Here is a 26,808-nt window from a genome sequence, read left to right as displayed (position 1 = left end):
TACCAAGATCCTTCTTTATAAGATTATTTAATGATTAACTGCTTCCAATCAGGATTGAAGCTTTATCATCATGAAATAATCATTACTTTAACTTTAAAAAAAATCTTGAATTTTTTTTTTAGCTTCTTGAAAGTGTCTTAAAAACAGCTTATTAAAGATATGCAAATTTGGAGAAATATTCTAAAAGAAAAACTACATTTTTTCAGGTTTGGTGATTCTTGATAATTTCTGCAAAAAAAAAAATACATACGTATTAGTATTAATCTTTATTGATTCATATGTTTCAGATAAATATTAGAAATGAATTTACAAAGGAGTGTTGTTAATTTGGACTAAATGCAGTTCTGATTACTAAACCTCAAAGAAAGAAACATGCTCTGCCATAATTTTTTTTACAATTTTAATTAGTAGTTTAATTTAGTTTCATCAAATATAGTTTTAATTTTTGAATTTAGTATAAATAATTTATATCGTGAAAAGGTTAATCAACCAGTAATTATGATTTACATGGTGATGACCTTCAAAATACTTGGCTACATTTCCGTTATGAGTTTCAAGAAACCCTATTTTTCTTTTTCAAATAATATGTTAAATTTATTTAATTTTTCATTAATTTGAAGAACTTTTTTACATATAATAAAGTGTAAAACAATTTTCTTACGCTGTAAAAAGTTTTCTTTTTAATGAAGGAGCTTTTTACTGCTGCTGTTCCAATTAATTGTACTCTACTGTATTTTTTTATTGGTGGGTGTTGTAATACATGGTTATCCAAAATTAGGTGGACAGTAAATGCATAAACCCTATTCCTCCAGCTACTGTTAATCTATTTTCAATTCACCCGATGTAAATGATTTAAGTGTGCTATATGTGAAAACTATTTCAGGTATTCAGTTGAGTAATTTTATAATATTGTGTAGGATATATAGAGTTTATTGTTATTTTAAAATATCAATTTATAAAAAATTAGTTCCTATATTTATGATAGATATAGATTTAATGTATACATTAATAATAACTTTTTGAAAATGCAAATAATTTATAAACATATTCATAACTGTGCTAATTAAATTAAAAAAGTAACGATTTAACCACCAAAACACAGTAACAGAAAAACCTAAACAAAAAAAGGAATACCAATAATCCCTAGTAATAGGGACTTAGGGATCCTGCATCATGGGTCAGTACACAATTCTATAATTGCATCAACAAATAACAAAAAAAAAGTAAAAAATGCAAACTTAAAAATACTACCACTACAACTAAAAGTGATAATGTAATGGTGACTAAATCCGGTATTGTCACTAACGATTATTCTGTTCTCAGTAAGAATAAAATTAAACCAAAAACTGATGAAAAATCTAAGGTATTTATTGTTATTTATTTTAATAATACTTAGTGCATGTATCTAGTGGAATATTTTTCTCTTTCAACTTTCCTCAAAATATGTTAATTAACTACTAACAGATTATAAAATAAATTCTAAAGAGTAATTCATTAAAATGAAGGTAAATTTGCAAAGTTTTTCTTTTTATACGCACAATGTGTTTAACTTTGCAGATATGATAGAATTCAGATGATACTCCATTTCATCCCATATTATATAAGAATCTACGGTTGTAGCTGTGATAATATATATTAAAGTGACATGAAAATATTCAAAACAGTATTTTTCATGAATATGAGAATTGACAAGAGTTGTCTTTGCTTTAGTGAACATTATAGATAATTTTTTCTCTCTGTTGATTAATTAATTTACATCATCATAATTTGCTAGTAAATTTGTTCTTTGTGAAGTATTCTTGAATTTAGAATCTACAGCTATAACAGAGAAGTATACAGATTCTTAAAAAAATTGGTTTTTTAGTTTTGTGCCTTAAAGAATCATTTTAATAAAAAAATTTTCAACAAAATAATAAATTTTAATAAATAATCTCCAAAAAAAGTTTTTACTTCTAATGCTCCCAAATCCAAAAAATCTATTTTGTATCAGATGGACATTTGTTTGTATGTATGTATGTAGGTAAGTCTATATTTGATTTTTATAACTTTGGATCCTGTTGATGAATTTTTTCAAACTTGGTTGACAGGTGTTACCTTCAGGAGGAAATTGTGTAATAAATTTCTGCAAAAATTGGAAAAATCTGTGTTATGTTTTGGCTGAAATAAAATTTCAAATCTTTACTTGGGGGATACTTTAGCAAAAATTTTTCATAGAAAGTTGAAGTTTCTTTTATCAAAGTCATAAATTACAAAAAAAATTATTTAATATTCACCCCCTCCCCAAAAAATGAATTAATAATTTGTGCTTCCTTTTACAAAGTCAAGGAAGTGAAAAACTGTGAATGTGAAAAATGCTGGTTTTTAGATTTCAACAGAAATCTACATTTTGACCATCCCTCAATCCATTTTGACTAGTTTCAGTATGACGTCTATATGTGCGTACATTCATATGTATGTTTCTCGCATAACTCAAAAACAATTAGGTGTAGGATGTTGAAATTTTGGTTTAGGACTATTTTAACACCTAGTGCTGTGCACCTCCCCTTTTGATTCCAATCGACTGAACCAAAAGTGTCCAAAAAAGCCCAAAATCAAAAAAAAAATTGGATTTTGGACCTTTCTTAATTGCAGTAATAACCCCCCTCATTGAGAGCTTTTCAATGATATATCATAAGTGGTACTTTCATTGGTTCCAGAGATAGCCAAATAAAATTAAATTTTTTTTTTTTTCAATATACTGATTTTATTTTTAATTATAGAATAATTTCCACTTACTAACTATTTTTATTATTATGTCTGAGTGCTTTCGGAAATTAATCCATCATCAGGGACATTTATGTGTTATGGAATAATTATTTCCTTCACAAATTAATATATTTAATGAATTTTGAATTTTTTTAAAACAAAAATTATAAATACAACAATTGATCGTCAAAAGGTCTACTGTCGACGTTGTCCATCATGTCAGTATGAAGCTCTCAATTGTTGTGTTTGCTAGTATGAATCAGTATAACCAATCTAAGAATCAATATTATTGTTTAACATTTGTTTAAATAATACATCATTATCAAATTTTGTTTTTTCATTTATCAAATTTGTATTATTTAAGTATATGTAATTTGTTTCAATCATATTTGTTTTATGAAAGTTACTGAAATATTCAAGAATATAAATAAAATTATCTGGATTATAATTATGATTATTTTCTAAGATATTTCTAGCAAAATTGGATTGTTCCATATTTCCCTTATTTATACAATTAATGTGTTCATTAATTCTGATCGAAAAAGATTGGTTTGTAATCCCGATATATTCCAAATCACAACTTGCACATTGTAAACTATATACTCCCTGTTTATCTAAATTAGATTTATTGTTATGTTAAGTTTTCATTTTATCCATTAATTATAACTATATGTTTGATATAATCCAATGTTTAATTTTATATTGTTATGTTTTAAATATTTCATAGCTATATTAAGAATTAAACATCAATATTTTTTGATTCCAAGGTTGAAATGAATTATGGTGCCCTGTTTAGTGGGTTTCCTATTTATATCAATATCCAGTTTGTTAGTATTATAGTTTTTATTAATTTTTATATCTAAAAAATGTATGATAATAAATTTTCTTGAGGTCGAGAAAATAACGGCATGAATTTTTCACTTGCCATGAGTGCTGCGTAAAAATGTTCATTTTCTGTATGGTCCTAATATTTAGAAGCGTAAATAACTGTTTGGCTAATTTTAATCATTAACCTATTGCCTTGCTTGCAGTGATAAGATTAATGTTCATTCTTCTGTCAGAGTTGATCAGCAGATCTGTAGTCATATTTAATTAATATAACTTTAATATTTAAAATCATTTTATTAATTAAAAGGACACAATTGTTCTTATAAGACTGTAAAATCCTAACCTATACACTTGAAAATATCATATATCATGACTTGGTATTGTATCAAATAGATCGTATATTGTGGTATTGCAATAAGAGTGTGGTGTTCCAAAATTAACTTACAGTCAGAAAGATCTAACCTCATTTATTTTGATGATTATAATTTAATTCCTTTACTATTAGTTATATGAATTAAATCAATGAATGGGTGTAAGTGAGAGAAAAGTCAATAAGTATAGTGGATTGACACATCTGATCATGATACAAAATGGTACATGTATGCATTGTGTACTGTTATAGATGTATAAAATGGTTATAATATCTTAAAAGTATTAATTATATATATATTTATATTTATGTTTTTTTTCTCTAGGAGAAAACAACAAAACGTCCTGATTTCCAGACATTTGTATCAAAAGGTAAAGAAAATATTGTTGAGAAGACTATTGGAAGTGAAAATAGGTCTGCAAAAAAGGGGGAAAACCTAAAAAGGTATTTTTTATTTTATTTCAATTAAAGTGTTTTTGTTCATGTGTTCTAATGATAATGCACATTTAATACTGCTCCATTTTAATCAGTATTAATTAGACTGCTTTAAGCGAATCAGAATAAATAAATTAAATTTAATCATTTATTGAGTGGTGGCATTTTATTCAAAATACAATAATTCTCAGAATATTTTAATAGTAAAGTCTATTTAATATTTTATCGTTTAGTATTTAATGTCGAGGCTAAGAGTCCAGTTTAATTCAACAAGAATATAGGACCTTAATGTAGTCCGGCTTAATCTGAAAGGATTATCATGCAGCCACCAGACAAAACACTCTGTGTTGGGTTGATCTGTAGTCAGCTCTTAGATCACAATAAAAATGCACTGATTTTCTCAGTGTTCCTGGCTTTACCAAACTGGCTTTCTCAAATTTTTCATCTACTTTTTCAATCAAATTCTTACTGGCAGCCGGCTTCTATGGTCATCATCATGAATGTCGTTTGCCATTTTTTTTTTTAAATGATTGCCACCACTGTCTTACTTTAGAATCGGTTCATAATATTTGGTCCATAAATTTCACAAATTTGTCTTTGAATTTTAGCTACAGAATTGTATTTTGTCATCAAAAATTGGATTACTCTCATATTTCACACTTGTGAGAGATCACAAATTGTAGCACTCATTATTAATAGATGAATATAAACAACTAATAACAAAATGACTAATTTATTATTGCTAACAGCTGACTACTGATTGAAATAACTGAGTTACACAAGCGCCATCTGTTTACATCATGTATGTAGACAGCCAGTTCAAAACACATCTTACTTTAAAAATAAGTCTGGTATTATTACTAGAATCTGAGTGCTGAAGAGATCTTGTAGTAAATGAATTTGATGAATAAAGTTGATCATTTTTATTTATGCGCCTTTATTGAATTATTTATAAATAATTATGTTTTCACTTTTTTGTGCTTATTTTTAGGTTTTATCTGCGAGATCGTTGACCGATGCAGAATATGATGAAATATTTACTGCTGCTATTCAGAGGTCGTTTACATATAGTAGTGATGAGAAATTTCTATCTAATGATAACAGTAGAGAAAACTCTACATTTTTTGATGGACCAGACTCTTCTTCAACAACTGTAATTATTATTAAATTTATGTTATTTCTTTTCTTGTTTTTTAGGTACCTGTAGATGTAGTTATAATACAACAATAATTTTTAAAACTGGTAATCTGATTACAAGATTTATGAGTAACTGTGTTTTAACAATGATTTAATGTCATATCTATTTATAAAACGTAGTTTAAAAAGGTTGTTGAAATATTTTTATTTTATTTTACGAAAACTGTATTGAATGATTTTCTATTATATTGCAGTTAGGGAAAAAGTTTCTTCGTATTCTCCCAGCAGATGACTTTAAGATCACATATTTCTGGTAATATTAATGAAATCTGGTAACATTTTAATTTGGTGTTTTTTAAAAGATAGCAGCATATCACTGAGTACTTTTAAAAAGATTATGATTATATTAGTATATTTAAAAATTATTGTGTCGAAAGGAGTGAAAATAATAATTAAACGAATTACAATACATTTTGAAATTTTATTACAAAAATGAGAAGAATTGATGAACCCAGGCTGCTAAAAAAATTGTTGTTATTTTTGGACATAATGTGATATGAACATGGAATGAAATCGAAACATTTTTGAAACTGCTCATTACAGATGATGAAAATGAATGGATCGAAATGTCAATAACATATGGAAAAATTCATGGTTGAAGCATGTTAAAACTCTGCAAATGGTAGAAAAGCAAGAACTGATGCCAAAAAATTGTGGTATCACAATTTTTGCCAGGAATGTGTATATGATGAGATTGAAAAGCCGTTGTTCACTGGTCAAATGATTGACCGGTGCTATCAACGACTGAAAAGATTACACCAAGCAGTTAAGATAAAGCAGCCAAAATTGATTGACTGGAAAAGTGTCTTCTTCCATCACACCAGTGCCAGACATCTTTGGTGATCCATTGAAAATAGTGAAAGAAGCTTGGCTAGGAATTTCTGATGCATTCATCATATAGTCCTATTCTTGTACTGTCAGACCACCATTTATTTTGGTCTCTATAGAACTGTCTTAAATAATATAAATTTGGCTTCAGAAGAGATCTGTGATGATCACTAGTCCCAATTTTTTCATCAGAAAACAAGTTTTTAGGTTCTTCATTTGTGTTTTGTGAAGATAGTCATTGTTAACCTGGTTGGTATCAATTTTCTTTTAAAATCAATCTGAAATAAGAAATATGTCAAAATTATCAATGTCAGTCTGGGAGAGTATGGAGTGTTCTACATCTTAGTGATAAATTTTATGTGAGGAAATAAAATATGTACCCTATTCACTGATATTTTTTCCCCTTCTATTGACAGTCGGTTCTAACTGCTTAAATGCTGTATTCTCTCGGGTTATTGTTTCTGCAACAACCCACAACAGCTGCTATATCATAAAACAGGGATTGAAGGTATATTTTATAATGATCTCAAATTTAACACCAACTTTCAGGAATTATATATGATGTGATAGATCTTGTGTAAAAAAATCTAACAAAAAAGGATCTATGATAAGATCATACGTTTTTTGTTGTCGCTATAAAGTTTTACTCTTTAAAAGAGTGAACTAAATTTTTTTTTAAAAGTTGTTTTACTTGATCTCCTAGTAGCTTAAAAACTTAGCTTAATGTTTAAAAGAGTTTTATTTAAACAAATTTTAGAGCCATTTAGGTCAAGTAAAGCAATTTTAAATTATTTAGTCTTGCTCTAATAAAGAGTAAAACTGTTAGAGACAGCTAAGAACCTATCGTAGGTCTTTCTTGTTATATTCTTTCTGTCTTGAAAGATGATGATATGCTATTTATTTTTTAAAAATATTTTATGTGTATATTTTTTTTAGGCTCCAGGCAGTAAAGGAAAGAAGACGAATATTATAGAACCAAAGGGCAGTATTAAAATGGTTAAAAGTAACAAGAAACCTTTATATGAGGAAAATGAAGGTCATAAAAATGATACAGGTACGTGCTGTGCTATGTTTAATAATTGTTTTTTAACAAATCATAAGTTTGTATAATTTACTCTGGTAATGTACACAAGATTATAATGTAAAACAGTTTGTAAGACTTAGAAAATTGTTATGTACCCTTACAACTAACTTTACAGTAATACAGTCTTTTAATGTTTGTGTAAAAATGTAATATCTTCTCTCTAGTAAATCGTGCCTAAACAAAAAATATTCTCTTTTTTTTTTCTTTTATGATTGTGCGTTTATATTATTTGTTTTACTTTCCTGGCATCACAGCTCAAGAAGAAAAGTGTAAATCAATCAAAGAATCAAGTATGGTTTTTTATGTTTTTCAAAGTTGATGACCAGAAACCTCAAAAACCAAAAATAAAATGGTGGGGGTAATGTTCATATGTACTTAGGTGGTATGTATGTACCCATCGGGTTGGTCTAGTGGTGAACGCGTCTTCCTAAATCAGCTGATTTGGAAGTCGAGAGTTCCAGCGTTCAAGTCCTAGTAAAGCCTAGTAAAAATCAAGTCCTAGTAAAATTTTTACACGGATTTGAATACTAGATCGTGGATATCGGTGTTCTTTGGTGGTTGGGTTTCAATTAACCACACATCTCAGAAATGGTCGAACTGAGAATGTACAAGACTACACTTCATTTACACTCATACATATCATCCTCTGAAGTATTATCTAAACGGTAGTTACCGGAGGCTAAACAGGAAAAGAGAGAGAGGTGGTGTGCATGTGTGTTAACATATTTGAAGCTAATAACTTTTGATTGGATTGACTGATCTTGAAATTTTTTTGCAGACTTGTGTATAGGGGGCAATTTTTTGGTAAAATTTTGGAGTCAATATTTCCAGGGAGGTTTTTTGGAAGTCATTTTCTCAAAAACTTGCAAACATAACCCCACTTTATTTTAAGCTTAGTATGTGTGTGCATGCTTATCTTACCATTTAAAAAAAAAAAATTGCCACATATTTTCCCCTTTCCCCCAAAAATTGAGAAAAGCTATCCTTTTGTTTATTGCATATTTTATATCAAATTTTTTTTTAATGTCTTCTTAGGCATAGTAGTAGTGCAAAGTGACCCCAAAGAAATACTTTGGTAGCAGTATTGATGGTGGGGAACTAATCAAAATTTAAAAATATTGATTTTTTTTTTCAAAGCTGTTTTGGATTATTAAAAGTTTAAATAATAAACTTTTAGTAATAATATTACAATAAAATTCATCATAATTCATCCCCACTCCCAAAAAAGAAATCTTAGGCAACATGAAATATTTTGTAGTTTCAATGTTTAAAGTTTCAAGTTAACTTTTTTAGTTTCATATTAAGCCCTTAACTTTTAAAGGAAAAGGTATAAGTAGTGAAAAAATACAAGTATTTTAAAAATTCAACGTTGGTGAGGGTTGTTTTGAAAAGTTCTCTGCCCGACAAAGAAAACAAGGTTCAGAATATTTTTTTATTTTTCAATGAAGTCACTCCTGCAATGTTCGTAAAAACAAATTTGTTCAACTGTTCTAAATAAGTGGTTTTCTCAGCTTTGACTTTATCGTTTGAATTGAATATTCATCCAGCGACCCTTTTCTTCATGTTTGGGAAGAAGTAATCAGTGGGAGCCAAATCTGGTAAATACACACATGTAAAAAAACTTTGAAGTGTAGATCATGGAGTTCTACAGCAATAACTTGAAACGTGTGTATTTTTTTATCATGGTGAAAGAGAACTTTATTTTTGGCCAGATGTGGATGTTGAGTTGTTTGTAATGTCATCAAGTTCATACACCTTCAGTCAGCAAACATTTATTATAGCGTTGGTGATGATTTCATTGGCCGTAGCAGTTTTGGTTAACCCGAGTGTTTATCTTGAATGGATGTATGAGGCCACATTTAAATTTGCAGCTCACTTTTTATTATTGAAAACAAAGGAAAAATCGTTTAAAGTGGTCCATTCCTTTTTTTTTGTCCTTGGGGTTAATCTTTTAAAACAAAGTACCTTATAACAGGTTGAACTTTAATTTTATCCATTTGTCAGAAAATGTTTGCTTTATTTGTTTTAAAAAAGAAGCAGCTAAACACCACCTACACATCTGAAAATTTGCAGCATGCAAATCGTGCAAAAGATCTTTAATGATTATGAAAATCTATATAGATCTATAGAAAACATCTAAATGTATACTGTTTGATCATACTTGACAAACATTATACTAATTTGATCATATTTGCACAGTCTCTGTGTCAGGCCTACAACTTTCCAAAAGTCCGTAGTATCGTATCATTACAGTTAAATGCAAAATATACAATTTATAAACAGAAAGGGCTTAAAATGAATTTTTTCACATAGGAAGAAATTGATTAATACATTGCTTTACACTGCTTTTAAATTTCTGTTATGCGACTGTGATGCTTGTAAAGCATGTGAGATACAAATGGTGTTAGGATTGATTTTTCTAAAAGTAATGATGTTCATTATACAATTTCTATGGTAAATGGAGCATTCACCATGAATAACTTGTAGGATTGAACATTAGTTGTATCTCAGTAGTTTAATATAATAATGTGACATTTCAGCTTGATGGGGAAAAAATGGGAAATTGCTTCATTTCTCACTTTCTTTAATAAACAGTGTTAATCTTGGAAATGGCTCTGCCATTTTTATAGTGACTGTTCACATGTCAAATTGTATAAACTATTATGTTTACTGAACCTAACCTAAAACATGTACATTTTAGTAAGCATTTTAAAATGTTAGAAAATTTGAATTGCTTAAGGTTTATTTTTATTTACTTGTTTTCACAAATAATTTTTATCATATTTTACAGTGGAATCTCACGACGAAAGTGTAATAATGGAAGATAGCAGTGAAGATATAGTATCTAATTTTCTGATTTAGATACTACATTTGATAAGACAGTAGATATTTTTGAGAAGAAAAAGAAAAAGAAGAAATCAAAATTGTCACATGGTGAAAAATTAAGGATGATTTGTGAAATGATGAGTCCTTGGGGAAGTCATGCTAGTAAATCACATAGTCAAAGTTCTTCACTTAGTACTCAGATTGATTCTGTAAGTTTATAAAGTATTTGTTGTTTTAGAAATGTTAACATCTGTTATTGAGTTTGCCATAATTACTCAGCTGCCAAATTTTAACTACACATCTAAGATGGGTGAAAATGTATTAACACCAAATTTTCATGTAATCTAGGCATGTACGTTCACTTGAGATGTTCAGAATGTAAATGACCTTGTAAATCTTTTTTTCAACAATCTTCCAAAATGGTATCATGAATTTTCTCAATGATTACTGATGTTTTTATCTTATTTGGATGATCTTTGTGCGATTCCTGTTTTGTGCTTGTCCAATCGTGTTTGAATCCACCAAATTGAAAGATAAATGGTTGTTTTCAATGGTATATCTGTAAAATCATTACTGAGCAAGGCTTAAAGACCCATTTCTTGAGTCAAAGATTTTTTTTAGTGGTTATAACTAATTGATCAGATCTTATATTATTAGCTATTCTTCAATGATATATGTTTGAATTCCTGGGAGTTCCTGAATGTCTTACCTTACTAAACAGCATTCTGTGTGTGCATCTCCATTAGCTTAGCATCAGAATGTACTGATCACTAGTGGAAAATCACCATTTATTAGTACATGTCTCGTGTTGGTCAGGTGTATACTTGTTATATTATTATATAATGATATACCGTATATATATATCTGTATATATGCGAAATATGTATTGAAGTTTTGGGAAAATTTAGTATTTTTTAAGCAGATTTGAATTTTCAGACGAAAATCACAAATATCTCGAAAACGGCAAGTCCTTGCGTTCTGAAAAAATTTTTTGACCCCCTGGACGAGTACCCCATCTGTTCACAGTGGTACCCATTGGATGATAATATTTTCAAGTGTCCCTGGGGTACCATTCAGAAATTGGGGAAGGGGTATGATGGGGGACCTCCATAATATCTGCAATCGCTCGTCCAAGCTTGAATCCTTATTCTGCATTTTCATCCCTATAGATTTTTTCGTAGCACAGAAAAATTGTTTGTAAAATTAATTACCCTCAGTGATATTGTATTCTTATTATTTTTTAAATATATTTCTTTCATAAAAAATACATGACATATAAGCAACCTTAAAACAATCTCTCAATTTACTAACAATAACATCAGCATTGTAGCTGTTTGGAAAGCCATCATCATATTTTTAATATAACTTAAAGTATTTATACATATAACGTTTTCAAAATAATGATATTTATTTTTTAATATATCTATTGAACAATCCATTTTTTTATTAGTGCTATCAATTTTTTATTCTAGTCATTTCAAGATTCTGAGGAAATCATTTCAGAAAATTTGAACAAAAAAGTATCAACAACTCTTTCAAATGAAAAATTATCTGAACGACAGATTAAATCAAATAATTCTAATCAAATAATCAAACCAACTATGGTATTATATGAGAATAATAACAACAATAATAATGATATTGCTTCTGAAGAAAATAATCAGATAAAGGATTCAAAAAAAGGTACTACTAGTGTTAAACATGATAAAAATAAGAGTTTGTCAGTGAAGAATAATGAAGTTATGAAAAATCCAAAAGATTCAACTTTGAAAAAGAAAAATTTATCGCATAAAAATATTAATGATATTCCAAAAGTTCAATGTTCATTAAAAAATAAATATAACTCAAATAATAATAATAATAATGTTCAAAATGAATCAGTTGCGTCATCGTCATCAAGCGATAAATACTCATGGTCAGAAGTTAAGAAAAGGTTCTATCAGCCACTGCCGTCAAAATTTAAAAATCATAAAGAATCTTTAATGTGGTTAATGAAACAGCGAGACGTTGGGACTTGGGTAAGTTGTAATTTTATATTACTAAGAATTTACTATTAAGGAAGCTACTTTATATACGTATGTATAAAAGGTACATCAGCAAAGTAGAAAATTTTTAAAAGCGATTGGTTATTCATTTTGGTTGCGGGGAGCTAAACTTGATGGTATATTGTCAGTCATTTAATGCATTTAATATTCTTTGTTAAATCGTTGTATAAAAATGGTAATTCTGCGACAACTTTACAAAGGTTATTTTGAAATCTGTTCAATATTTTGTGTCATGAGCAGCTACTGTCTGTTCATGCAGTTAACTTATGGTTTAAAACATTGTGGAAACCAGGTCAATATTAAATTTTAAACTTGAAGGACCAGCACACTGATACTGATTGAAAGTTCAAACTCCCATTACACACAGTCATTTTTGTCATTTTTCTGTATTTTTTTTATTAAAAAAATGTAGCAAGATGCGAATGTCAGCTGGCAACCATATGTTTGTGATGATTAGTTTTTAGTTTTTGATGATTTTAGTCATATCATTTTACTTGGAATCAAATTCTCCATAGATTAGGTTTAAAACTTAACAAACTTTTTAAAACATTCAACAAAGTTATTTTTACACCAGACATAAAATAGTGTAAAAATTCATAAAATAGTGTGTTTTTACCCCAGATTTCTCAAAAACTACTAAAAATACAGTTCCAGGACCTATTTTTTTTTCAATTTTTAAGTTAGATTTCATGTAAACCATAAAATTTACCTCATTGTTTTGGTTCCAACAGTTACAGAATGGCTTAATTTTACCAAAGGCACAGAAATCAGGGTGAAATATTTCACCAGTAGACTTTTCTAATAAAGTATTTCTGAACCTGTGTTTGTATGAACTTTCTTCTTTATTTTCACCAGTAGAAGATGTCAAGGTGTGTTACTTTATTTATGAATCACCTGGTATATATAAAAATATAGAACAATATTTATACTTTTTATTTTATTTTTTTTTACAGATAACGTGCTCCAATTCAGAGTGTAAAAAATGGCGATATGTTCATAGTATAAAAGATCCAAGTGATGTCCCAGAGAAATGGTTCTGTGATATGAATCCAGGTAATTGCTATAAAATTAAAATACAAGTTATCATGTCTATCTATATTAACGTGATAATTTGAGAGCAATTTATCATGCAAATGGAGTTTGTTGTAACAGTTTTTTTCTTAAGAATTAAAAAATTTTTTTTAGTCTAAAGTATTTACAGAAAAACTTTACTATATTCACCAAATTTAATTAAATTAAAGTGGAAAGTTCCAGTAAAATAACTTGTTGAAGATTAGTAAGAAGTAAATTTGTATAATATAATTAGATTTTATGAGAAGTAAAAGGTCTGGATTTTTTCCAAAGTAGATGCCTTAGCTGTTAGTTGGTGTTTTATATAAAATTGTCTACATGTATTTTTTTTTATATTTTATTAAAGATTTTTTTTGTTTGTACATGTAGAAATTGTCATCCAAACTGTGAATTCTTACGTTATACTGCAGATAGTCAGTTGGGAAATTTATCAGTCCATAGTCTTAATTCCTACAAGCTTTTTTGTTTATTGCTAAGCATAGTACCTAATATACAGGATGACACAGGGAATTCGGAAATTTTGAAAGTACTAGTGGCAGCCCTTAGGAACTGGTAGAAAGGTCTTCTGAGCACAACTACCTGCTATTTAGTAATCATGGACCAGTGGGTCAGTATACAGCATGATGCATTTGCCGTGAAGGCATTTTGTAAGAATGGTGACAATGTGACAGCTGCTTAACAGGAATTCCGACATCATTACAATTTAGTACGTCATGATCGCGTTCCATCTTGTCACGCATCAAGACGTGGGTTGAGAATTTTGAGGAGATGGGTTCAGCTCTAAAAAAGAAACCACCAGGAGTTCAAAGAACTCAATGAACACCAGAAAACATTGAAGCAGTTCGGGCCTCAATTGGAAGGAGTCTACGATGATCGACAAGGAAACACGCAGCAGCATTGAAGCTAAACTGAACAATTGTCTGCCAAATAATCCACAGCGATTAGAAGTTTCATCCTTACAAAATTCAAGTTGTGTAAGAACTGAAACCATCAGACTATATGGTCCCATGGAAGTGTTTCAAAGTGCCATGCAGAATCTCAACATTTACTTCCAAGAATGCATAATGGCCATCATTGATGGACATTGTTTTTAGAAATTGAAAATTTTTATGTTGGTACGCTTAATGGCATGTAATTTGCTTTTTGTTTTCAACAATAAAACTTGTAAATTCATTTTATTTTATTTTTGAGAGAGTTACTTCAAAATTTCTCGTTTCCTTGTACCACACTGTAGAAGGATTCTGGACGGAGTGATAATCACATATCAGTCCAAGCTCTATTTATGGTACTGTACTAGATACTTTTATTTAGTTACATATGTGAAAATCATAAGGAGCAGGTCTGATATAACTAAATTTTGTTTTTTATTAAGAATTACAAATTAAAAAAATTAATTTATATAATTCAGTTTTATTTAACTGTTACCTTTTAGATCCAGATTCATATAAATGCAACGAAGGACCTGATGTAGAAATACCAAATTTTGACCCTGAATATGATTTTGATATATTATTTAACAAATTTACTGCTGGTTCAGTTGTATGGGCTAAAATGGTTGGATATCCATGGTGGCCATCTATGGTTGATGATGATACTGATACGGAAGCTTTTTATTGGTTGGATGATGAAGATTCTCTTGTACCAGTGAGTTAAAATTGTCAAACTTATTTAATATATAATATGTATATATATATATATATATATATATTTATTTTTAGTAAGTGTATTTTAGTGATAACATCTGAGAACTAGCTTTTCATAGAATTTTTTTTTCTGTTCATGTTTATCTGTTAGTTTATGTCTGTTTGATATTTTCTCAATATCTGCTGAAGAATTTGGATTGATACTGAGAAAGCTTATGTCTCGAGGAATTTCAAAGAATTGTAGGTAGAAAGCATATACATTGATTTCATTAAGCTCCTTATAGATCAATATATATCAGGTTAGAATAGGTTTATGAATGACAAGATGGGAATATGTGTATCTGTTCTGTCATGTCCATGCCTCTGCATTTAACCCATTTGCTCAGTTTGGCTGATGAATATGTGTTGACAATTCAGATTGTAAAGATAAATATGGGTACACTTAACTTATTTTAAAAATACCAGTTCTTGATATTAATTGTGTTGAGGGAAATAAAATGTATTCTCTAATATTTTGATATTATTATTAAATCTTTATTGACATCATTTCTATCCCGTAAATGCTTTATTTTGTTTACAACAGTGATAAAGATTATGTTCTGTGTTGATATTAACTAAATAGAATTATTTAATGAAACTAAATTAGTTATCTTGTTTTTCTCTATTTCAACTTTAATTTTACCGTAGATTTTTTTTTGTCTTCAATCATTTGACTGGTTTGCTCTCTTAAAAGATTCCCTATCTAGTTCAGTCATTTCATTTCGATATACCCCCTACATCCTACATCCCTAACAATTTGTTTTACATATTCCAAACATTGCCTGCCTGTATAATTTTTACCCATCTACCTGTTCCTCCAATATCAAAGCGACTATTCCAGGATGTCTTAAGATGTGGCCTATAAGTCTGTCTTTGCTAATTCTTTTAGCTATATTTTTCCAAATGCTTCTTTGTTCATCAATTTGCCGCAACACTTTTTCATTTGTCACTTTATCCACCCATCTGATTTTTAACATTCTCCTCTAGCACCACATTTCAAAAGCTTCTAATCTTTTCTTGATCTAATTTCTATTTTTATGATCTTGATATAATCTTTTCTTGAACTAACTATCACTTCGGTACAGCTTCTTCAAACCACGACCACCTACCATAACTTACAACTCTCAACTATCAAATTAACCTGTTCGTGGAAGCGTGATCCCTGCACCTTCTAACATCAAACGTTTCACACAAAAACAACTATATTTAAAATTCCTATATCTAACTTTAATTAGGCTGTGTTCTTAGATCATTATTTGATTGATTCTTTAAACACATATCAACAAAACAAGTCTTTATCGCAACAATGACAATTTTATCCTACAGTTCAATTTACTCTTGGTTTACTTAAAAATCAAGAAACAGGTTCATAAACTTAATAAGCCTCTAATGAAAATATACTCTATTTCTCTCTGCTGTGGTCTGCTTTCAGGAGCAAGGCCAATGCTTATACCCTCCCACACCACAGTGTTGAATGGAGACTATTAAAAACTAGCAGACACATGTAAGATGACTGTAAAAATCCATTGCTTAAAAAAAAGTGTAAAAATAAAAGCACAAAAAAAAGAATGCAATATTTGACGTAAGAGTATAAAGAAATTGTACTGAAAATGAACATGAGTTAGAAAAAGGCTAACAAAAGCCTAATAAACATAAAAAATATTAGTTTGTTAATTTTTGCTTTATCACTACTCAAAATACTACTAATAGTTTGTGCTAAATTTGAATCTTTGCCAATTATGCACACCTGCAGTGGTAGCGTTACTATATCAAACCAGACAAATGAAACTTTATTTTGATAAGTCATCCATTTCTTCTAATCATACTGTTCTCAGTTTGTTGATGTGTATGGAATCACAGCACACATGAAAATGGTAGTACCAATTTGTGGCATGATGTAAGGACTTAGTACAGGAAAAAGTTCAGCTCTTCTGTTTGCTGGGTTGATGAGGAAGATAGAACATGCTGATTTGAGAATGTAACAAGCGCTCATTGAATCACCTTGTTTATATCCACAATTCTTATTAACAATATTTGTTTTAATATGACAAAGAAGGTTAGAGAATAAATTACTGATATTGAAAGTCACATTACCGTTCGTTTCCGAAAATCACGTTCTTCTGCATTGCACATAATCTAATACATGTTTGCGCTTACTTATTTTGTAATATATAACCCTAATTTTCTATAGTAATTGTTTCCATATTCTTTTATTTAATTTTAGTGCTTGCGTTTTGTTTGTTATTGTTCATTTTTGTGTATTTTTTCTGAAATTGAGTCAATACCAGGCCCATGTGGAAGACTTACCGACGATGATATTCACGAATATTTTGACAAGTATAATGATAGTGAATATACACAAATAGGGGTTATGAAAGTGACAGTGATCTTCTAGTTTACATTTTAAATGAAAGTGAAGATGAAATGAAAGATACACAATACATTGAAGTGATAGCAATACAGAAAACCAGGGAAAAAATTGTCATGTATTCAAATTTCTATTTATCATAACATTGTAAATAATAATTCAAATTTCATACTTATATGATTTTATTTAGTAATTTATGTACATTTTATGGAGTGGTGAGTTTTCTTCAAATTAAGTATAGTGTTAGGAATATGGAAACAAAATAAACTTTAAATATTCTTTTTTATTTAAAAATTAATTTTGTGAACATTTTAAAGTGAAAAATATGACATTTTGCTAAATATCATCATATTCTACATAATTTTCTGAGTAATTTGTATTTTTTTCAAATTTATAAATTGAAAACAGCATTATATGCAATGCCAGTATAAATTTCTTGACAGTTCGGGGGGGGGGGGCACAACCCCCTCCAAAATAGCTGACAGCGAAAGGGTTAACTTCAGTAATCTGTGGAAATTGGTTGATTAAATATAACTTTGCTTATTAACATTTGTTGTATGCAGTTGTTTAACATTTTATTGTTTGTTTATTTTCAGAGTTACTACAATGTAGTTTTCTTTGATGAAAAAGTTACTAGAGCTTGGATATCAACCGATAATATTATGAAATATAATAGAGAATTCAGATACTCAAAAGAGTTCAAGGTATGTAAATATGAATTTAATATGATTAATACAATAATTCCTCTTTAGATTTACTTGGTTGTATAATCTGCAATTTAGGTTTTATTTGCTCTTGTACAAGTTTGTCCACAAAATTATTTTTCTTAGACATACTGCGTGGAAAGTGAGAGTAACGGTGAACTCTCATATGCATGATTGTAATAAGATATAAGATTTGCTGGATTTCATCTAGTTGTGTCAGAGTACCTTTTCCCCATCATTCATTTAGTAATAGCTTTTTAAAATGTGTGCTGCAGTTTAGAAACTCACAAGTTGTAAAGTACATTAAGTAAAAAAATTAAGGTTTCACCAGAAACTGTGAAGCAGTTAAAATCCTTTCATCAGCTGAAGGATAATGTTGCAATACATTTAGAAATGGATAGTGACGTGTACATACCTGTGATGAGGAGAGAACTAGACAGACAATGAATGGTAACTATTACAGTCAACTACATGGTGTACAGCATGTAACAAGCCACAGTTTCAAAGTTTTTTGATTGGTTTCTTTATAAGTTGCTCGATTCATTATGAAGTGATCAAAGTTAAGCTAGGCTATTGAAAATTTTCTACCTAATGAGTTCCTAAACTTCTTTCAAAACAGAAAAGTCAATGGATGAACTCTATAGTAATATATCTTCAGCATTACAAAATTAAAGGTGATATTTTTTGTATATAGAATTGTTGCAAATGATAAAACCAGAGACATAAACTCAGTATTTGGCTATACTTGCTCGCCAACAAAATCAATAAAGTGTCAGCAAACATTTTCTAGTCAGAAAATCATGGCAAATGTCTTCTGGAACAGAAAAAGAGATGTGATGGTTGATTTCCTGGAATTGAGGTCTACAGTCAATTTAAAAGTTAACAAGGGCCATTCAAAACAAATGTGGCATATTGAGCTATGATATTGTTCTTTGTATGACAATGTATGCCTGCATATTCCAAAATAAGTTGAAATTTTCTGTTACAATTCAAGTGGGAAGTCTTTAGTAATCCTCCATACAGTTTAGTTTGGGTACTTTGTGATTGTAATATTCATGAATGTAAAGTATGACATCCAAGTACTTTGACAATGAAAATAAGATGTGAAAGGGCAACTTAAATCACAGAAAAATTTTATAACAGTGGCTATGTTTAAGAAAAAGGTTTGTTTTTTGTGTACATTACAAAAATGGTTTTACTTATATGTTTAAATGAATAAAGCTGCTTTTGCATAGCCCTTCTAATTACAGCAACTGGATATTAAACCCAGCCCACCAGGTTGGTCTGTTTGATAACTTGTCATCACAAATCAGCTGATTTTGAAGTTGAGAATTCTAAGGTTCAAATCCTAGTAAAGGAAGTTACTTTCATATGGATTTGAATGCTAGATTGTGGATACCGCTGTTCTTTGGTGGTTGGGTTTTATATCTCAGGAACAGTCGACCTGAGACTGTACAAGACCACATTTCATTTACATTTATACATATCATCTTCATTTATCCTCTGAAGTAAAACCTTACGGCGGTTCCGGAGGCTAAACAGGAAAAAAGAAAAAGAGAGAGAGAGTATTAAACCCAGTTGCTGTGGTTGCGGTTGGATTGTTGCTTTTTAACTACCATAACCACAATGAATGTAGGTCTCTGTGGAATGAAATTAATAATGGTTTATTATAATACAGCTATAGTACCAACAATGAAAATCCCACATCACTATAATTAAGAATATTAATATTGGTGCAGTTTCCCAAATTTTAATTGAACTGACTAACTTAGGCTTGTCAACCCACTAAATTTGTCTGTTAGGTTAGCTCTCCTCCAGTCTAATTCTCAGAAAACATCTTTTTGCATGTATCATTTCATTCATCTCAATGATGATGCCCTGACTGTGCAAAAGCACTGTTTTATAGCTGCTGGATTTCAGTGATGGGTGACTCGTGATTGGTGGTTGAGTCGGTGCACGATGTGGTTAGAATAGCTTTCATCTGACTGATTGCCATTCTCAATCCACTACATATTGGTGAAAATTTCTAGTCTCCCATTCAAAGACTTTGACAGTCTGGTAACCCAATTGTTTTAAATATTGACAGCCAAGAGAATTCTAATAGTACTTTTATTAATATTTTTTTTTTATTACATTGATTTTATCATTTTGTAAATTCAGTGAATTAAGAAACAAAATTTTAGATAATTCCCTGTATGGTTTCTTATCATGAAAATATAAATAAATAACTAGATAAGTTTAAAAAAAAGAGTTATCTGTGTGACAAACATTACCAACATTTAAAAAGTATAATGAAAAATAAATACAGATTGGAATTATAACCTAGCATAATACTTTTTGAATAACAAATTAAATTCTTTGTATATGATTTAGAATAAAATGTATAACTATAAAAAAAAAAACGTGTGTTAGATTTGACACTGGTTTTTTGTAATAAAAATTTACGGTGTGATATCAGATTAGAAAACCTAGTTTGCAAGTTAATCATAACTATTTTTGCTTAATTCTTTTAATGTAACATTCATTATTACATTCACTATTTATTGCTTTTTATACTTGGTCATCAGTTTTGAGGTATGCAGTTTATATACAGTTTTTCTTTTACCATGTGTGTAATTGTATATATTGATATACACATACATTTTTCCACCTATTTAATGTTTGTTTTCTTTTTAGACCAAAAAAGAAGGTGTTGATTATGCATTTAAAATTGATAAAGCTATGATTGAAACTGATAAAGCATTACTCTTGTCTAATAATGAACGTTTGAAGAATTACAGTTTTTTATCACGATATAATGGACCGATTTGGCGACCAAAAGATGTAGATAGTAGTGATGATGAAAAATGTGGTAAGTTATAAAATCAGTTTTCTTGATTATTTTTCCGCTATAATGTTTTACCTTCTTCAACTGATGGATTTATTGATTATATTATTATATTTGGAGAATTCTTTTTATTTTGTTTCTTTCTACTCGGATTTTTTTCTTTTCTTTGTTTGCTTTGTATTTTATGTTTTTAGATAGTGAGGAATATTTAACATAAAGGATCAATTGTTTTATTGTTTTCACACTCTTTTTAAGACTTCAGAGTATTAATGCCATTTGACAACTTTTCCTTAATATTGGCATCTTTACTTAAAAATCAAAAATTTTTATTATGACCTTGATTTTTTCAAACTTAACACGCTTATTTTGCGCTTTGTGAACTTTTCCCTACTGAAGTTTACATCGTAGATATAAATATATGTTTCATCACTATTATAATGTTACTGAAAAACGTTTTGTCTACATTGGCACAGTTTAATCTTGTTTTATTTTTGGCTAACGAAACAGATACTCTTCAAATTTTAGAAAATAACCTTTGTGTATGTTTGTATTTTTAAAATATGTTTTATTAATTATATGTTAATAAGGAGGATTCATTGATTTCATTACATGTTGTTTGTTAAAAGAGCAAAAATTGAACTTTCAAAGTAGTACAGATTTGAACTGCTCGTAGGAATTTATTCAAAAAAATATTCCGTTTCTACATCATTCTATGCTGTGTTTCATTTTCTGATATTAATGCAATGAATTCTTGTAGAGCACTGTGTTTGTGAGAAATTATGTTTAAAATTGAGGAACATATTTACAGAAACCTTAAAATCTTTGGAAGACGTTTAAGAGGTAGGATATATAAACCAAATTCAGTGTTATGATTAGTTATCAGTGTTTCTCAGATTTTGCACAACAAAGTCACTCCGATTTGAAATTGATGTTGATCATTTTTTTTTTTGGAATGGTGTTGTTCATTATTCCATATGGTTATAACAACAATAATAATTTTATTTAGCAATATTTAAGAGGCAATGAATAAGTGTGGGCAAGCAAAAGATGGATAGTGCATGATGACAATGCTATCCACATTTGGCATTCCCATTCTCCAAGGATGTTACAAAAACTTTGTACCTCAGCCTCCCTATTTGCCTGATTTTCTACCTCCTGTAGACTTATCTAGTTTTCTGCTGACATCACAACTGCTAATGTGTTGGTCTTAGTCAAATTTTTCCAATGATCTCATTAACTTTTCAGTCACTGGTTGACCAGACAGAGATCACCGACAACAAAATTTCCGGATTGAAAATCTTTGAACCAACTCTGTACCACACATACTGATACCGCATCGTGTCCAAAAACATCATAATCAAAAAAGTAAAATAATAATTTTTAATAAAATTTTAAAACGTATTAAATTTTCACTCATTTTCAAGATGTAATAAACTAATACAATCTCAGTGATATTTCGTCTATCAAAAGCACACATATGCAAATATAGACAAATTTGACTAATATTACCACAGTTATGCGATCCTAAAGAAACTTTTTCCTCAAATCCAATATTTATCTTTGCTACCAGTCAAGCTTAAATAAAAATCAGGTGTGTACCATTAAGAACAGGCCAAAAAAAGAGTAGATGACATGAAAGTTAAAAATGTCGGTACAAAAAATACACGGTGACCAAACATGTTTAATGGTAAATGATAAACTTTATGATCTCAGCTATTTTTGAATTTGTATTCTTACTTGTTATTTTGTTTTTCAGGGACCAGGAAGAAATGCAGAAGAGAAATAAATGAGAAACAATCACAAAAACATAAGGAGTTAAACCAAGATGGTAGAGATGATATTACTAGCGATCGTAATGAAATTAATAATAATAGCAATAAGTCTATGACAATTACAGAAAAGTTATCATCTGCAGATGAAAACTGTAATAAAATTTCTGGTGATAATAATAATAGTATAATATCTAATGGTAACGAATCCTATATAGGTATTGATGATGATGATAATAATAATGAAATTAATTCAAGTGATGTAGTTGTTAGCTGTAAAAAAATAGGTACTGATAAATCAACTGTTAATGATGGCAGTATTAACAAAAATTTAGATAAAGAAGAAATGGGCAGTAGAGAAAAAATTCATTGCAATGATACCAATAATGATAAATATCAGGATTCTATGGAATCTTTTGATGAAGGTAATAATGATGTTGATGAAATAATCAATAATGACTTTATGAACGATACTGCAATGAAAATTGATAAATGTCAATTGTTAAGTGGTACTTCTATGGCGGTTGATGATGATAACGAGGACTTTGTTGAAGTTCTTGGTAATAGAGAAAATCAAGAACCGATTTCATCTAGTGTTCTTAATAACGCATTAAATGATGCACCAAATTCACAATCATCAACCCAGTCTTTCAGTCCGTTGATTGAAGATGTATTAATAAATAGATATGATTGTGATGAATTAACAGATAGTATTCTGTCAAATTGTTTTGTTAGTAAAGGCCTGTTGTTAGTGAAGGCTGTTGTGCCAAACAGTTGTAGTTTTATAGAATCATCACTGGTATTCGAGGAGTAATTATTATATTATCTAAATATCCAATATTGTAAGTGATATTTAAATCGCTTTAATTATTTCAAAGTGTATTTTAAGAATTTAATTTGTATGGATAATGGAACATAGAAACGTAATTGCCGATTTGTATATGACGGTATAGACAGATATCAATAAGATTAATTAATTAATTATACTGCAGCTCATATTGTAGGTGATGTGAGGTGTTTTTTTAAAAATGTTTATGAGATAATTAGTAATAATTGGTTAATAGTTAAGATTTACTTATTACTAATTATTAATTACAGAGTTATTAATAACTGTATTTAAATTTAATTTTACTTTTATGTAAGAATTTTTAAAGGAAAAAAAATCATTTTACGATTTTGTATATTATTTTGCTGTAAAAATGTACATAATATTATCTTCTTGAGTATCTCAGATTTCTGATTCAAAATTTCGAATTTTGAACTGAAAAAGTTAAATAACATTCTCTTACTAGGTTAATGACGTTTTGATGCTTTTTACAGATAAATATTTATGTAAATAATTTTTTTACAATGTATAGATAAATATTTATATAAATAATCATTCTTTTACGATGGAAAAATGTTAATAATTTTATGTCAAAAACTATTGTGGTGGTATTCTGGTAATTGGTAATTACCAACAAATTTTAAAATGGTTAACAAAGAACGGGAAATAATGGAAGATAGAAGTTTATTTTTTTTTACTATAAATAAAAGATATTTATTTCAGTTTTATTTTTAATCTATAGTTCTTGTCATTAAAATTAAAACAGCCTCTCATATGTCTCGTTTCATTTTCAATTAGAAGTAATTTAATTGTTTTCAGAGGCAATCAATCCTAATCAATCCTTATTTATATCTCCAATTTATATCTCCACATTATTAATTAATTGATTTATTCTATGATAAAAAACAAAAGAAAAAGGTTCATGTGTTTTGTTTTATGTAAAAAAAAATACTGTAGAACAAAAATTTTTTTGCACCTCTGAAGAAGTACATGAAAAAACATATTTTGATATGCACGTGTTTTACACAGAGTGCAGCAGTGAATCAGTTGATTAAAAATACTTGATAAATATGTAAAATAGTATTTATCACTTTATTATATATGAAATTACATTATGTACAATTATTTAAAAACAACATAGAAGATAAGTAGGTTATCTATCATATTTTGCAGCGTAGCCACATGAATTAGTGCCAACATTTTTTAAGATCTGGAGGTAGCGTGTAGTGGTGGTGGTGTTTTCAGTACCTGTTTCCAGTAACACTGATTTCAGTACCCCTAGAAAAAATAATCTCTTGCAGACAGATCTGATCCACAGACAAATTCTTCTTGTATGTTCTTAAAGATCACGTGATTAGGGAAATTTCCATCCTTGAAATGTCGCTCATAGCACCATCTTGTTGAAATAATGTGTTATGATTAATAGAATAACGAGCTACTTTAGGCTAAAGGAGATTTTTTTACATGTTATGTTTGTAAATCTAACTGCAAAACCATCATCATTCTCAAAGAAGTGTGGTCTTACAATTCCAAATGATGTAATATTACACTTGACAGTATGACTTCAAACTGTAGAGCAGCTTTTCATGTTATCTTTGCACAAAAGGTTTTTAGGATTTATAGTCTACCGGTAGTGAAATCTTTGCGTATTGACGAAGCCCAAAAAGTGAAAATAATAATAATTTTCTTTATTATTCATAAATATTGTTTATATGGTTGTTAAAACTGTTAATTGAATAAGGTCTAGGCACTTACTAGGCACAACTATTCATTTTGTAGTTACATACATGATATAGACATATAGTCCTTGGATTATATTTGATAACACAGCATTCCACATTTACACATTAGCGATAATGAATTTAACAAATAACATATTTATATTTATAGACTGATCTGTATCGCTTCACAAATACCATTCACTTCTGTTTAATCTCTTTCTAGAACTTCATGTGGTCTTCTGTCATTAGTTTCCTCTGTTAAAATTATTTTTTTAATTATATTTATTTAATTCATTTTGTTTTTAAGAGTTATCTATGTATGCCACTATTCTTGATATCGATTGTCAATTTTATTGTAATTGATACTGGAGTGTAATATAAAATGTATATAATATTTAAAATACTCTAAGTATTAAATTTAATTAGTTTAATAAATATATTTAAATGTGACACTTGTCAATTCAAATTTAGATTTTTGTATATGTAGTACAAGTTTGTACAGGTGATAATTTTTTATTTATTCGTTATATAAATTGTGTTTATTATGATTTTATACATTTATTTACTTTTCTTTTATACATTTGTAATATGTATATAAGCTTTAGTGTGACAATTGTAATAATACAATGTTTAGTTTTTTATATGTATAGTAAAAGTTTTGTACCGGTGACAATTTTCTTTTTTAATAATATTTTTGTTTTTTGTTATGTATGTTTAGTACACAGATAATCTTTTTATTTTTTGAGAGTACATTTATTTTTTTTTCAATATAATTGATGTATTTGTAACTAAATTTATTTATTTCTTTACTTAGTATTATTGTGTATTACCTCATTTGTGTGATTTGATGAAGTGTGTGCTCATTATAGACACATGTAGCCCTCGTTAGAAAAGTCTTGCTCATTGCTACAATTAAAAAATCTGTCTTGTCAAATTAAAATATTCTTACCAGTGAATTAATCGGCACGCATATTATTTTATATAATTTCCTTATTATGTATTTTTTATTTAACTAATGCTAGTCTTAAAATCGATTTAAGTACTATGAAGTAAAAACAATTATAAAATAATCATTTCATTACGTATCATTCATTTGGCAGCCAGAAAATAGATATTCCTTCCAAGTAGTGTCGAGCGGTTTTCTGGTGTTTTTTGTTCCTCCATTCTTTCGATTTGCTGAGTATGTGATACCATCTCCCCGGGTTTATGAAATTGTGATGGGTTAACTTATGGATATGTATAACCAGCCGCCTCCAATTCATCATGCTGATAACCATGCCGACAGTCTGATATGATAATCGATTCCGCTTCAACTTTTTCTTTAATAATTCCCAGTAGTATTTTTGCAGAACAATCAGGAACTTTGGCAGTGAACATTTGGCTTAGTTCTTTGTAAATTCCCCCAAAAATCCACTCTTGTGGAAGAACCCTGCTCGCATTATATTTGCATCATGTAAACAGACTTTCAATAGTCTCCACGAC

The 26,808-nt window shown here is 28.9% G+C and overlaps 3 protein-coding genes across 8 annotated transcripts in view; 2 read left to right on the top strand and 1 right to left on the bottom strand.

Moving 5' to 3' along the window:
* The window catches only part of LOC142322444 (orphan steroid hormone receptor 2-like), a 90,534-nt gene extending 85,147 nt beyond the window's left edge, over positions 1 to 5,387 (top strand). For all 4 annotated transcript variants that reach the window (XR_012755853.1, XR_012755852.1, XR_012755854.1 and 1 more), the window contains 2 exons: positions 4,269 to 4,387; positions 5,370 to 5,387. The gene's annotated coding sequence lies outside the window, so the exon portion shown is untranslated. The remainder of the gene's footprint in view (positions 1 to 4,268; positions 4,388 to 5,369) is intronic.
* On the top strand, positions 1,076 to 26,251 carry LOC142322443 (uncharacterized). 3 transcript variants are annotated; one of them, XM_075361535.1, is made up of 8 exons: positions 1,076 to 1,363; positions 10,279 to 10,522; positions 11,786 to 12,331; positions 13,312 to 13,411; positions 14,862 to 15,073; positions 18,076 to 18,183; positions 20,860 to 21,034; positions 22,767 to 26,251. In XM_075361535.1, exons 2-8 carry the CDS (start codon positions 10,436 to 10,438, stop codon positions 23,591 to 23,593), a joined length of 2,055 nt encoding a protein of 684 aa, XP_075217650.1. In that variant the 5' UTR covers positions 1,076 to 1,363; positions 10,279 to 10,435; the 3' UTR covers positions 23,594 to 26,251. The 3 variants fall into 3 exon arrangements, with proteins under 3 accessions (XP_075217650.1, XP_075217652.1, XP_075217651.1); XM_075361536.1 differs by lacking the exon at positions 1,076 to 1,363 and adding an exon at positions 5,387 to 5,531; XM_075361537.1 differs by lacking the exon at positions 18,076 to 18,183.
* The window catches only part of LOC142322447 (platelet-derived growth factor receptor alpha-like), a 90,655-nt gene continuing 70,487 nt past the window's right edge, over positions 6,641 to 26,808 (bottom strand). The window contains exon 5 of the mRNA XM_075361546.1: positions 6,641 to 6,681. Within this exon, the coding sequence (XP_075217661.1) occupies positions 6,677 to 6,681 (5 nt within the window). The 3' untranslated portion in view covers positions 6,641 to 6,676. The remainder of the gene's footprint in view (positions 6,682 to 26,808) is intronic.

This window comes from Lycorma delicatula, chromosome 3, assembly GCF_047948215.1.
Source record: "Lycorma delicatula isolate Av1 chromosome 3, ASM4794821v1, whole genome shotgun sequence".
NCBI classification, from domain to species: domain Eukaryota; kingdom Metazoa; phylum Arthropoda; class Insecta; order Hemiptera; family Fulgoridae; genus Lycorma; species Lycorma delicatula.
This window is presented reverse-complemented; position numbering and strand designations above follow the sequence as displayed.